The 15,774-nt window shown below is 34.3% G+C and overlaps 1 protein-coding gene across 5 annotated transcripts in view; it reads left to right on the top strand.

Annotated features, from left to right (window-relative positions):
- PRKACB (protein kinase cAMP-activated catalytic subunit beta) overlaps positions 1–15,774 on the top strand; it is a 143,134-nt gene that overhangs the window by 51,497 nt on the left and 75,863 nt on the right. Inside the window, exons 1-2 of one of the 5 annotated variants that reach the window (XM_024767853.1) lie at positions 11,416–11,522; positions 12,611–12,681. The exons of 1 other annotated variant lie outside the window; for it this stretch is intronic. In XM_024767853.1, coding sequence (XP_024623621.1) covers positions 12,657–12,681 — 25 coding nt within the window. In that variant the 5' untranslated portion in view covers positions 11,416–11,522; positions 12,611–12,656. Of the gene's footprint in view, positions 1–11,254; positions 11,523–12,610; positions 12,682–15,774 lie in introns of those variants that run through there. 3 more of the 5 variants (XM_024767851.1, XM_024767849.1, XM_024767854.1) reach the window with 3 other exon arrangements.

The raw sequence follows: 15,774 nt of genomic DNA, 5'->3' as shown, positions 1-15,774 counted from the left end.
AATTCACCAAAAAAGATACCCCGCATGCAAAGACAAAGGAGAAACCTCAATGAGACAGTAGGAGGGGCGCTATCACAATAAAATCAAATCCCATAACTGCTGGGTGGGTGACTCACAAACTGGAAAACACTAATACCACAGAAGTCCACCCACTGGAGTGAAGGTTCTGAGCCACACTTCAGGCTTCCCAACCTGGGGGTCTGACAATGGGAGGAGGAATTCCTAGAGAATCAGACTTTGAAGGCTAGTGGGATTTGATTGCAGGACTTCGGCAGGACGGGGGAAAACAGAGACTCCACTCTTGGAGGGCACACACAAAGTAGTGTGCACATCAGGACCCAGGGGAAGGAGCAGGGACCACGTAGGAGACTGAACCAGGCCTACCTGCTAGTGTTAGAGGGTCTCCTGCAGAGGCGGGGGCAGCTGTGGTTCAACAAGGGACAAGGACACTGGCAGCAGAAGTTCTGCAAAGTACTCCTTGGTGTGAGCCCTCCCAGAATCCGCCATTAGCCCAACTAAACAGCCCTGGGTAGGCTCCAGTGTTGGGTCGCTTCAGGCCAAACAACCAACAGGGAGGGAACCCAGCCCCACCCATCAGCAGACAAGCAGATTAAAGTTTTTCTGAGCTCTGCGCATCAGAGCAACAGCCAGCTCTACCCTCCACCAGTCCCTCCCATCAGGAAACTTGCACAAGCCTCTTAGATAGCCTCATCCACCAGAGGGCAGACAGCAGAAGCAAGAAGAACTACAATCCTGCAGTGTGAGGAACTGCACACACACTCACAGGAAGATAGACAAGATGAAAAGGCAGAGGGCAATGTACCAGATGAAGGAACAAGATAAAACCCCAGAAAAACAACTGAATGAAATGGAGATAGGCAATCTTCCAAAAAAAGAATTCAGAATAATGATAGTGAAGATGATCCAGCACCTCAGAAAAAGATTGGAGGCAAAGATGGAGAAGATGCAAGAAATGTTTAACAAAGATCTAGAAGAATTAAAGAACAAACAAACAGACATGAACAATACAATAACTGAAATGAAATATACACTAGAAGGAATCAGTAGCAGAATAACTGAGACAGAAGAACGGATAAGTGACCTGGAAGACAGAATGGTGGAATTCACTGCTACGGAACAGAATAAAGAAAAAAGAATATAAAGAAATGAAGACAGCCTAGGAGACCTCTGGGACAACATTAAACGCAACAACATTTGCATTATAGGGGTCCCAGAAGGAGAAGAGAGAGAGAGAAAGGACCCAAGAAAATATTTGAAGAGATTATAGTCAAAAACTTCCCTAACATGGGAAAGGAAATAGCTACCCAAGTCCAGGAAGTGCAGAGAGTCCCAGAGAGGATAAAACCAAGGAGAAACACGCCGAAATACATAATAATCAAAATTAAAGACAAAGAAAAATTATTGAAAGCAGCAAAGGAAAATCATCAAATAACATACAAGGGAATCCCCATAATGTTAACAGCTAATCTTTCAGCAGAAACTCTACAAGCCAGAAAGGAGTGGCATGATATACTTAATGTGATGAGAGGGAAGAAACTACAACCAAGATTACTCTACCCAGCAAGGATCTCATTCAGATTCGATGGAGAAATCAAACGATTTACAGACAAGCAAAAGCTAAGAGAATTCAGCACTACCAAACCAGCTCTACAACAAATGCTAAAGGAACTTCTCTAAGTGAGAAACACAAGAGAAGAAAAGGACCTACAAAAACAAACCCAAAGCAATTAAGAAAATGGTCATAGGAACATACATATCGATAATTACCATAAACATGAATGGATTAAATGCTCCAACCAAAAGACACAAGCTCGCGGAATGGATACAAAAACAAGACCCATGTATATGCTGTCTACAAGAGCCCCACTTCAGACCTAGGGACAAATACAGACTGAAAGTGAGGGGATAGAAAAAGGTATTCCATACAAATGGAAGTCAAAAGAAAGCTGGAGTAGCAATACTCATATCCGATAAAATAGACTTTAAAGAAAAGAATGTTACAAGAGGCAAGGACACTAGATAATGATCAAGGGATAAATACTAGAAGAAGATATAACAATTATAAATATGTATGCACCCAACATAGGAGCACCTCAAAACATAAGGCAACTGCTAACAGCTATAAGAGAGGAAATAGCAGTAACACAATAATAGTGAGGGACTTTAACACCTCACTTAAACCAAAGGACAGATCAACCAAAAAAATTAATAAGGAAACACAAGCTTTAAATGACACAATAGACCAGATAGATTTAATTGATATTTATAGGATATTCCATCCAAAAAGAGCGGATTACTTTCTTCTCTAGTGTGCACGGAACATTCTCCAGGATAGATCACATCTTGGGTCACAAATTAAGCCTTGGTAATTTTAAGAAAATTGAAATCATATCAAGCATCTTTTCTGACCACAACACTATGAGATTAGAAATCAATTACAGGGAAAAAAACGTAAAAAACAGAAACACGTGGAGGCTAAACAATACATTACTAAATAACCAAAAGATCACTGAAGAAATCAAAGAAGAAATCAAAAAATACCTAGAGAACAATGACAATGAAAACACGACGACTCAAAACCTATGGGATGCAGCAAAAGCAGTTCTAAGAGAGAAGTTTATAGCTATACAACCCTACCTCAAGAAACAATCTCAAATAAACAATCTAACGTTACACCTTAAGGAACTAGAGAAAGAAGAACAAACAAAACCCAAAGTCAGTACAAGGAAAGAAATCATAAAGATCAGAGCAGAAATAAGTGAAATAGAAACAAAGAGAACAATAGCAAAGATCAGTAAAACTAAAAGCTGGTTCTTTGAGAAGATAAACAAACTTGATAAACCATTAGCCAGACTCATTAAGAAAAAGAGGGAGAGGACTCAAATCAATAAAATTGGAAATGAAAAAGGAGACGTTACAACAGACGTGGCAGAAATACAAAGCATCCTAAGAGACTACTACAAGCAACTCTATGCCAATAAAATGGACAACCTGGAAGAAATGGACAAATTCTTAAGAAGGTATAACCTTCCAAGACTGAACCAGGAAGAAACAGAAAATATGACCAGCCCAATCACAAGTAATGAAATTGAAACTGTGATTAAAAATCTTCCAGCAAACAAAAGTCCAGGACTAGATGGCTTCACAGGTGAATTCTATCAAACATTTCGAGAAGAGCTAACTCCCATCCTTCTCAAACTCTTCAGAAAATTTCAGAGGAAGGAAAACTTCCAAACTAATTCTACGAGGCCACCATCACCCTGATACCAAAACCAGACAAAGATACTACAAAAAAGAAAATTACCAATATCACTGATGGATATAGATGCAAAAATCCTCAACAAAATACTAGCAAACAGAATCCAACAACACATTAAAAGGATCATACACCATGGTCAAGTGGGATTTATCCCAGATATGCAAGGATTCTTCAATATATGCAAATCAGTCAATTTGATACACCATATTAACAAATTGAAGAAGAAAAACCATACGATCATCTCAATAGATGCAGAAAAAGCTTTTGACAAAATTCAACACCCATTTACGATAAAAACTCTCCAGAAAGTGGGCATAGAGGGAACTACTTCAACATAAAAGGCCATATATGACAAACCCACAGCAAACATCATTCTCAATGGTGAAAAACTGAAAGCATTTCTTCTAAGATCAGGAACAGAGCAGGATGTTCACTCTCACCCCTGTTATTCAACATAGTTTTGGAAGTCGTAGACAGCAATCAGAGGGTTTTGGAAGTCGTAGACACAGCAATCAGAGGAGAAAAATAAAAGGAATGCAAATTGGAAAATAAGAAGTAAAGCTGTCACTGATTGCAGGTGACATGATATTATGCATAGAGAATCCTAAAGATGCCACCAGAAAACTACTAGAGCTAATCAATGAATTTGGTAAAGTTGCAGGATACAAAATTAATGCACAGAAATCTCTTGCATTCCTATACACTAATGATGTAAAATCTGAAAGTGAACTTAAGGAAACACTCCCATTTACCATTGCAACAAAAAGAATAAAATACCTAGGAATAAACCTACCTAGGGAGACAAAAGACTTGTATGCAGAAAACTTCGGATACTGATGAAAAAAATGAAAGATGATACCAACAGATGGAGAGATATACCATGTTCTTGGATTAGAAGAATCAATATTGTGAAAATGACTATACTACCCAAAGCAATCTACAGATTCAATGCAATCCCTATCAAGTTACCAATGGCATTTTTTATAGAACTAGAACAAAAAATTTTAAAATTTGTATGGAGACACAAAAGACCCCGAATAGCCAAAGCAGTCTTGAGGGAAAAAAACGGAGCTGGAGGAATCAAATTCCCTGTCTTTAGACTACAGTACAAAGCTACAGTAATCAAGACAATATGATATTGGTACAAAAACAGAAATAGATCATTGGAACAGGATAGAAAGCCTAGAGATAAAACCACGCACGTATGGTCAACTAATCTATGACAAAGGAGGCAAGTATATACAATGGAGAAAAGACAGTCTCTTGTAAGTGGTGCTGGGAAAATTGGACAGCTCCATGTAAAAGAATGAAATTAGAACACTCCCTAGCACCATACACAAAAATAAACTCAAAATAGATTGGAGACCTAAATTTAAGACTGGGCACTATAAAACTCTTGGAGGAAAACATAGGAAGAGCACTCTTTGACATAAATCACAACAAGATATGTTTTGATCCACCTCCTAGAGTAAATGGAAATAAAACCAAAAATAAACAAATGAGACCTAATGAAACTTAAAAGCTTTTGCACAGCAAAGGAAACCATAAAACAAGACGAAAAGACAACCCTCAGAATGGGAGAAAGTATTTGCAAATGAATCATCAGACAAAGGATCAATCTCCAAAATATATAAACAGCTCATGCAGTTCAATATTAAAAAAAAACAACAACCCAGGCTTCCCTGGTGGCACAGTGGCTGAGAGTCTGCCTGCCAAAGCAGGGGACACGGGTTTGTGCCCCGGTCTGGGAAGATCCTACATGCCGCGGAGTGGCTAGGCCCATGAGCCATGGCCGCTGAGCCTGCGTGTCTGGAGCCTGTGCTCTGCAAAGGGAGAGGCCACAACAGTGAGAGGCCCGCGTACTGCAAAAAAACAAACAACAAAAAACAACAACAAAAAAACCAAACAACCCAATCCAACAATGGGCAGAAGACCTAAATATATATTTTTCCAAAGAAGACATACCAATGACCAAGAAGCACATGAAAAGCTGCTCAACATCACTAATTATTAGAGAAATTCAAAGCAAAACTACAGTGAGGTATCACCTCACACCAGGTAGATTGGGCATCATCAGAAAATCTACAAGCAACAAATGCTGGAGAGGGTGTGGAGAAAAGGGAACCCTCTTGCACTGTTGTTGGGAATGTAAATTGATACAGCCACTATGGAGAAAGTATGGAGGTTCCTTAACTAAAAATAGAATTACCATATGACCTAGGAATCCCACTACTGGGCATACACACAGAGAAAACCATAATTCAAGAAGACAGATGCACCACAATGTTCGTTGCAACACCGTTTACAATAGCCAGGTCTTGGAAACAACCTAAATGCCCATTGACTGATGAATGGATAAAGAAGATGTGGTATATATATACAATGGAATATTACTCAGCCATAAAAGGAGTGAAATTGGATCATTTGTAGAGACATGGATGCATCTAGAGACTGTCATACAGATTGAACTAAGTCAGAAAGGGAAAAACAAATATCGTATATTAACGCACATATGTGGAATCTAGAAAATAGTACAGATGAACCAGTTTGCAGGGCAGAAATTGAGACACAGAAGTAGAAGAAAAACGTATGGACACCAAGGGGGGAAAGGGGTGGGGGGTGGGGGTTGTGGTGTGATGAGGTTTGAGATTGGGATTGACATTTTATACACTGATGTGTATAAAATGGATGACTAATGAGAAAATAAAGATTTTAAAAAATTAAGTGTTTCAAAATTTTTTAGATATACTATATCATTGTTCAGAGGGAAATAATCTGAATTTCCACATTATGAATCTAGAAAACGAGCAAAATAAAGCCAAAGAAAGTAGAGGGAAGGGGAAAAGATAAGAACAGGATTATGAAACTGAAAATGGCAAAAATGATAGAGAAAATCAATGAAAACAAAAGGTGGTTCTTTCAAAAAGATAAAAAATTAGAATCCTTTCACCAGACTGACCAAAAAAGAGAAGGCAAATTACCAATATCAGGAATGAAGGAGGGGATATAACTACAGATGCCACAGACATTTAAAGGCTAATAGGGGATTTTAGAAACAACTTTATGCACGTGAGTTTGACAACTTAGTTGAAATAGATCATTTCTTGAAAGACAAAAACTACCAATATTCATTGAAGATGATATAGATAACTGAATAGTATATCTATTGAAGAAATTGAATTAGTATTTGTGGCCTTCCAAAAACGAACTACTGGTCCAAATAGTTTTCCTGACAAATACTATCAAAAATTTCAGGAAGAGGTGATACCAGTTCCCTACAGTCTCTTCCCGAAAATAAAGGAATACTTCCCAACTTATTTTATGCAGCCATTTTTAACCTGATATCAAAATTGTGCAAAGACAGTACATAAAAATAAGTTCACAACAGTATATCTTGTAAACTTATATAAATTTTAATAAAATATTCGTAAAGTGAATCCAGCCACATATAAAGAGATTAGTACACCAAGAGCAAGAGGTGTTTATCCTGGGAATTCAAGGCTGGTTTAATGTTTGAGAATTAATTGGTAAGTGTAATACACCATATTAGCAGACTAAAGAAGTAAAACCATATGATCATATCAACAGATACTGAAAAAGTATTCGATAAAATTCAACATCCCTGTAATATATAAAAACACTGAACTAACTAGGAATACAAGGAAACTTCTTTATCTCAATAAGGGGCATCTACAAAAAATTTCTACAGCTGACAATGATGAGAAAGTGAACCATTTCTTCCTAAGATTGGGAATAAGGCAAGGATCTTCACTTTCACCACTTGTTTGATGTACTACTGGAAGTCCTAGCCAAACTATCTGTTTGAAGATGACATGATTTTCTGCATAGAAAATCCCAAGAAATCTACAAAAAGAAAAAGATTCCTAAATATAATAAGTGAGTTTAGCAAGGTTGCAGTATACAAGGTTAGCATATAAAAATAAGTTATATTTCTATATACTGGCAATGAACGATTGTAAATATCTTTTAAAGCACCATTTATAATAGCTCCAATTTAAAAATAATAAATGCTTAAGTATAAGTCTAACAAAATATGTATAGGATCTGTATGCTGAAAACTAAAACACTGATGAAAAAAATCAAAGATGATTGAAAATGAATCAAAAAATGAAATATATGATCATGGATTGAAAGACTCAGTATAGTTATGATTTCTCTCAATAAATCCTAGCAAGATTAGTTTTGTAGAAATAGACAGACTTTTAAAATTTATATGGAAAAGCTAAGAAACTTATAATAGCCAAAACAATTTAGAAAAAAAAAGTTGAAAGATTTATACAGTCAGATTTAAGACTTACTAAAAAGCCACAGTAACCAACACAATATGCTATTGATGAAAAAGAATTGACACATAGGTAGATCAGTTTTCAACATTGAAAATTTTCAACATTTCAAAATTCCAAAATTTTCAACATTGAAAATCCAGTGTAGACCCACATAGATATGGTTAACTGATTTTTGACAATGGAATACTATTGAATAGTACAATGGAATACTATTCAATAAAAAATTAGTAAGCTCTTAAAACACACAACATGGATGAAGCTCAGTTAGTTATGCTGTGCTAAATGAAAGAAGCCAGTCTTAAATAGGTGAATCCATTTATAAAATGTATGAATCCATTTTGGGAAAGGCAAAACTATTACTGTAAATGCTTTATTTGAATAGCAGGGGTCATGGTCATATCATTTGCCCTCCACATGGAACAAATACATTATTTACATATAAAATATGCTTCCATGTTTTTCTTTAACCTTCAAACTCTAAAGTACATAGTTCTACTTGGCCCCAAGATGATTGTAAACATAAATGTGGACAATGAAATTGCATGGCTATAAGGTTACGATCTGAATGAAAACATTCTCATAGCAGAATCTCAGGCTCTGGACAGTGTGTCCAAGAACCATTCCCACCTCCTACCATCCTTTTATCCCTACTTCCCCACCGTTGTTTGAAAAAGTCTTTACTTTTGGTAATCATTATTGTCAGAACAAAGGAGCCTTGATTTAGGAGACAGAAGACAGGTTATTTTGCACAAGTCACTTAATATTTATGTTTGTTTTCTCATCTTAAAATAAGGATAATAATACCTGTCCTGCTTACTTCATTTGTAAAGATCTGATGAATCAATGGAAACCATTTTATGTGTTGTAAAGTGCTTTGTACATGTAAGCTATCATTACTATTATTAAACATAAGAAATAAACCAATATTTTGTGATACCTTATGGCAATCAAAGGAGTTTCAACTCTGAAAATTATTATAATTTCTAAAATTAATGCAGAATGAAAAATAAGGACTTGATAACTTCAAAGTTGATTACTCTCTAGTTTTATTACCATACACTATTTAAACTATTAATAGGATATAAGATATGTTATTACAGGAAATTTTTGGGTATATGGGTAGATATCAGTACAAATTCAAGTTCTGAAAATACCATCAGGAAGGATAGCAAGCAATATACTTATTAACAATTTGAATTATGAAAGAATTCAGTTTTAGTTAAAGCTGTAGTTGTTTCTTTCTAGCAGTAGATGCCAGTAGAGTTCTTTTTAATAAAAATCAAATTGCCTAAGTACTTTGATAGCAACAGTTTCCTGGTCACAATACCATATATAGAAATATTGCTCTAAGGACTAAAGAGTCTACTTTCTTTAAGGACTTTGTAACAGATAAACAGTTTTATTGAAGAAAAATGAATAAGTTTTAAATGTAGTATTTTCTAGCTCTTCATCTAGTGATTACTTTCTTCTTCTTGATATAGTAATTTTGTTATAAAGCTTATACATTGCTTTAAATAAATTAATCTTCGTTTCTAATTAGAAATCTGGAATATCTGTATGAAACTTAAGCAACATTGGATATAAGTCTGGCTAGACATGTGTTAAAAACGAATACCGTGGGGCTGAAATGTTAGAATTAGCTTGCACTTTTGGCAAGAGAATGCCATGAGTGTAGTATTTTGGGGAGGTTAATATGTCAGAGATGAGTGATTGAAAGGAGTGACTGGAAGCAGAGAAAACAAGTTATTTTAGAAATCCACATTTTCACTAATAAAAATGAAACTCAAAGAATGAATAAATTTAGTAACTGACTGAACGTAGAGAAAAAGAAGTTAAGTGACATTACTTCTATTGCTGTTGTCTTTATATATGAACAACTAGGTTGTCATTGGATAATTTACAATGATCCTATCATAAATATAATTAAAATATTTTCAAGTGTTTGATTCTACTTAGACCTTTAATTTATTAAAACTGAATACTTCAACATATATTTATTGAGTATGTAACTAGCACGTGCATTGCATTTATGAATTCAAGTAATTCACAATTTGAGACATAAATTTATAAATAGCAAATTTTAACAAAATTATAAGATCATTGGAAACAGTGGAGAGAGCAGTTTATTTTTCTAGGAAGTATGTGGGAAACTTCAGTGAAAATGTGACATTTTTGGTGAGCCTTGAGGATGAATAGAATTTATCCCAAGAGAGCAAGTCAAAGAATTCAGGAATTTTATGCACTTATGCCCATTCAGAGACAGTTCATCCTCTGTAGATGTTTATTGAAGACTGCAGACACCTGTTCAGGGTCTGTTTTGTATTAAGTCAGATAAGAAATTATTATTATATACACACATATTTATCAGAAAGCTACAATTTAAGAAGTTTGGTGTTGTAGATACTGTTACCTGTTTGTTTAGATTGATCTAATTTTATTATACAAAATAAAATGTACACAAATGAGCTGTTATTTGGCAAAATTCATTAGTCAATGTTTGTGTGTGTGTGTTGTGTCCTAATTTGATTACATTATTATTCCTGTTTATTCTATTTGTCATTATTGTCTCTATTTATTCTGTTTGTTAAACAGTAGGCACAAAATCTTGATTAAGACTTTTTTTAGGTAGATTTTAAAAAATATCCTTCCTTCCTTCTTTCCCTCCTTCCTTCTTCCCTCCCTCCCTCCCTTCCTTTTTTTCTTCCTTCTTTCTTTCCTTTATTTAAAGCTTCCAAAGAGAAAACCACACAAATTTCTCATCCTTTAATAAGTATCAGAAGGCAAGTACTCAGAATCATTGTTAAATGTCACAGGTTACTTTTTTCATGCAAATGGACAGTTTACTTTTAACCAAAGGAGCTGTTTCTAAGTGAGACCCCTAAATCAGGGATCAGGTAAGCAGTAGTCCTCAGTGTTAAGTTTAAAAATTAACATGTCTCAGTCAACTAGAAGGGTTCTTTTTCCTCTCAATTGAAATTTCTTGCTATGGCTGATTTTATATAATTTTAAATCTTATATAATTTTTTCAAATTTTAGAATGTTTGAAAATGTACTGCTGATACGCACTTGTCAGCAGGTTATGTTTGGTAAGCAATACTGACACACTAAATATAGTTTTATATTAGACTTTAGTCAGTGAGTTAGCAACATTGAGTTTTTTTAAGTGCTAGTTCAGATTTTTTTCGTTAAAGTTTATGTGTTAAAATTTGTTTTGCAGGTGTTTTGTGATATCCCATACCAGCTTTCAGTGAAAAGTTAACTATTTATAAGGATTCATAAAATCTATACTAATCTGTATTAGCTGATTTCCTGGATAAAACACAACCTTTTCAACATATCATATTTGGAGAGTGGTTTGGCCTTCAGTTGTTTGTATCGGGTTGTAATACACGTTTAACTACTTTTCCTTTTTAAAAAAATTTTTTCAGCCTACTATCCATATGTAAAGCTTTATATTTAATGTTCTCATTAACGTGTATATTAATATTAAAACACTCTTAAACATAGCCTTTTAGGATGATATTGCAAGTCTTTAAAATCTTCATCTCTAGTTGAGATGAACAGTTTTGCTAAGAAAGGCTCAGTAATGTGCTGTTTTATATTAACAGGAAACAGAACAGCAGTAGTGGTTTGAATACACTGCAAACAGGAAGTTTGATACATGCATAGCTCTTGGCTTCTGTGTAAGAAGTTGTTGAGCTCCTTCTGGAAATATTTTCAGTTACTTTAAATTAAGTGTAAATACACATGAATGGCAGCTTATAGAGAACTACCCTGTAATCAGTATACAGGTACAACTGCTCTTCAGAAATTGGAAGGTTTTGCTAGCCGATTATTTCATAGACACTCCAAAGGTACTGCACATGATCAGAAAACAACTCTGGAAAATGACAGCCTTCATTTCTCTGAACATACTGCCTTATGGGACAGATCAAGTAAGTTTTTTTTTTTTTTTTTTAATGATACACTGTAACTAGAAACTAAAATGCTAATTGGAATTTTAGAATCAAGCACAGAACTGTGTGTGTGGGGGGGTGTCTTTTTATGATTTGCCCAAGGATATTTTGCAAGGTAAAGTTGAAAAAAAATTACAAAAACTTGATTATAAGTTGAGCTGGATCACATAGCTCATCGTTTTGTTTTAAATGCGATTAGTTAAGTCGAATATCAGTGGGAAAATTTTCTACAAAATTCTTGCATCATTTCTAGTGTATTTTTTTTTAATTAAAAAAATTTTTTTTTGTTCTTAAGTGAAAGGCCTACATTTAAGAAAAATAATCATTTTATTTTAAAAAATATCTTGGATTTATAAGCCTTAATATTCAAAAGGGGCAAAAGGACTCTTGAATTTATAATTAAATTTTTGTTATGTTTGCCATATTTTATTTTTAAATGCATGTGTGAAAGTTACTTGAGTTTAACAAGCAGGATTTATAATGTAAAAGCATAGTATGATTATTCTATGTGAAATCTTATATTTATAACATTATAAATATCAGAATCTTTCATATGGGGGGGGGGGAAACTTGTTTATGCATGCCACATTATTTCCAGGCATGGTAAAATGTTTGGACTTAACTGCTTTGCTGAAATGGTGATACGTAATGATTTTTTGTGACATGCACTTTTTAAAGGCTACATTTCACATATAAACTATACCAGTGCCCTCATTCCACATCTCACCTTGGACCCTCCCCAAGGTATTTTTGTTATTCTGATTAAAGGAACAATATAATTACTCTTGGTACTTTTTAGTGTGTTTGATCACCAAATAGCACTGTTTTGCCTCTTTCTGTTTACATACTCCATAGCAGTTAAGGAAGAAAACTCAGCTAAAAGAAAAGCAACAAAAAACCAAGAATGGCTTACAAAATTGACTATTTTGTTTATATAGTACCTTCATAGTTCCGCAGAAGTTTATTTGAATTTTTTTTTATTGCATTAGAATTTTTTACCTTCCTCAAGCTATTTTAGGGAGAAAGTAAAGAACATATATTTGTACAATTTTTTTTTTACTTTATAGGTTTTGATTATTTATAATTAATCCTTACTATATAGCAAGTTGATGGATGAGGAATCTCAAATATCTTCAAGGTAATGAACTGTTGAGTATTGAAATAATAGTATATTATTAAAATTTACCATGCAACAAAAGTTTTTTATTCATTTTACTTGCCCTATTCTGTTAAATTGCAGTCTCCTAAGCCCTTTTGGAAATCATTTTTATGCATTTCAAGGACTTTTAATTAAACATTCAGTGAGGAATGAGGACAGTACTGAATTAGTACACTAATTCCTGTTTCTACAAATAGTGGGTGTTTAGTAAATGTATCTCAAATGGATGAATATCATGGGCTTTTAATATTTAAAAGTTATGTTTGAATTATACTCTCACCATTTTTAAATGTGTGGGGCTTATAACATTTTCTGAGACACATTTTAAAATCTAGCAATTGAAGATAATATCATGAGCTGTGATTTCTTTTGGAAAAAACAGACTGATAAAATGCTGTTAACATTTTTCTTTATGGTGATGCCACAAAATAAAATAAATAGAATCATAGTGCACAGTGAAATTAGGTGCAAACCTTGTAGCCGTTCAAATGATAGGTATGATATAAGAAATGCTTAAAGAGTAACTGAATGTTCATGAATCAAGCATTCTTTCACTTTCTCTTTCATATCCTCAAATATAGAAATAGACACAATAATTTTTTATATGTAGTGATGAGAATGGTAAGCATGGTGTTCTAGTTTCTTATTATGGAATGTGTTGATATAGAGGAGAAAATATGGATACCACAGAAACAGAGGAATCCTTTTGTATCAAAATTCCAAGGTTTATTTTCATGATGAAAATACAGATTTTTATTCATTTATAGTGTGAGTTATGGAAAGAGTTTTGACAGTATGAAGTTTTCATACAAACCACATTCTTCAAAGCTACTTAAAGCAGTTTACTTGCATGACTTGTTTGACAAGGAAAAGGAATGTAATATCTCCTGATGATAAGCTCTCTGAGTATGCTTGTTCCAAAAGTGTGATTTAAGAAATCAGCTAAGCACAGAAACTACATGTAATTTTATAAAAATTAGGTTTGTGAACTACTGAGTAAAGATTAATTACCTATCTAGGCATGTATGAAATGTAAGCATTTTAATCCAAGTTTCTTCATTCTCCAGTGACATTAATATAGGAAGAAATACAAAATAAAGGCCACACAGTGGTTTCCAGGTGCCATAAATGTTTTTTCTTTTACTACTAAATTAAGTAATAGGAATTCCTGTTTGATAACATAAATATTTAACAGCTGATTCCATGCACATATAAGTACTTGAAGCTCACAACAAAAACATGAAGGAATTCTTTTTATTCTGACTCAGAATGAATGGGAGTATTGACATTCATTGAGTTCTCTTTCTAGCCAATTTATTTAGGTTCGCTTTTAAATCTTTCTTTGATCATAAATGGTGTGTTGAGTTATATAGTGCTGAACTTAATGGAAGTTTTGCATATTTTAAATCTTGGACTTTATAAATTTAATGTCTAATTACAATATTTTAAGGACTGAATAGACAAATACCATCAAATGCTTTACCTATTCTCCTTTCCCATGAATTGACAGGCTATTTCTGTGGCAGATACAAATCCATATTAGTGAAGCTTAGATTGAAATACTATATTGAACAAATGAACAATTTTGAATATGGATTTTTTTAGGTAGAATCAGAGCTAAAGTGGTTGTAATAAACCACTTTATCTAGTTAGTTTTACCTTTCCAAAACTCATACAGTCTTTAAGGCAGTACACTCCCATGCTTATTTCTTAGTCCACTAAATCTGTATCATTGTAAATTCTAAGCTAAAAGACCGCCTACATTTTCTTTTTTTTTTTTTTCGGTACGCGGGCCTCTCACTGTTGTGCTCTCTCCCGTTGCGGAGCACAGGCTCCGGACGTGCAGGCTCAGCGGCCATGGCTCACGGGCCCAGCTGCTCCACGGCATGTGGTATCTTCCCGGACCAGGGCACGAACTCGTGTCGCCTGAATCGGCAGGCGGACTCTCAACCACTGCGCCACCAGGGAAGCCCTTATCTTTTCTTAAAAAAATTTTATTGGAGTATAGTTGATTTACAATGTTGTGTTAGTTTCAAGTGTACAGCAAAGTGAATCAGTTATACCTATATCCACTCTAAGAATCAATATTGTGAAAATGACTATACTACCCAAAACAATCTGCAGGTTCAATGCAATCCTTATCAAATTACCAATGGCATTTTTCACAGAATTAGAACAAAAAACTTTACAATTTGAATGGAAACACAAAAGACCACGAATAGCCAAAGCAATCTTAAGAAAGAAAAACGGAGCTGGAGGAATCAGCCTCCCTGACGTCAGACTATACTACAAAGTTACGGTCATCAAAACAGTATGGTACTGGCACAAAAACAGAAATATAGATCAGTGGAATAAGATAGAAAGTGCAGAGATAAACCCACACACCTATGGTCACCTAATCTATGACAAAGGAGTCAAGAGTATACAATGGAGAGCCTAAAGAATTTTAACTAGCATAATACAGGAAAAGTTAACTTGCTTATTCTACTACAGGGAAATGTATTTAGCTACTATACATCTTCTGTTGGAGCTGGACACTTAGTTAGAATTAGCACTTCAGGACCTTTTTTTTAATTGAAGGGTAGTTGATTTACAATATTTTTGTGTTAATTTCAGGTGTACAGCATAGTGATTCAATATTTTTGCAGACTCTATTCCATTATAAGCTTATTTCAAGATAATGGATATAATTCCCTGTGCTATACTTTAAATTCTTGTGGCTTATCTACTTTATATATAGTAGTCTGTATTGGGTTGGCCAAAAAGTTTGTTCGGGTTTTTCCATAAGCTCTTACAAAAAACCAGAATGAACTTTTTGGCCAACCCAATATATGTTAATCCCATATTCCTAATTTGTCCTCCACCCCTTCCCTCTCCCCTTTGGTAACCACCAGTTTGTTTTCTGTGTCTATGAGTCTGTTTCTGTTTCTGTCTGAGTCAGACTTGTCTTTCTCTAAGCATAATATTCTCTAGGTCCGTCCATGTTGCTGCAAATTGCAGTATTTTATTCTTTTTTATGGCTGAGTATTATTGTGTGTGTGTGTGTGTGTGTGTATATATATATATATATAT

Source organism: Neophocaena asiaeorientalis, unplaced genomic scaffold, assembly GCF_003031525.2.
Source record: "Neophocaena asiaeorientalis asiaeorientalis breed wild unplaced genomic scaffold, Neophocaena_asiaeorientalis_V1.1 scaffold546, whole genome shotgun sequence".
NCBI classification, from domain to species: Eukaryota; Metazoa; Chordata; class Mammalia; order Artiodactyla; family Phocoenidae; genus Neophocaena; species Neophocaena asiaeorientalis.
This window is presented reverse-complemented; position numbering and strand designations above follow the sequence as displayed.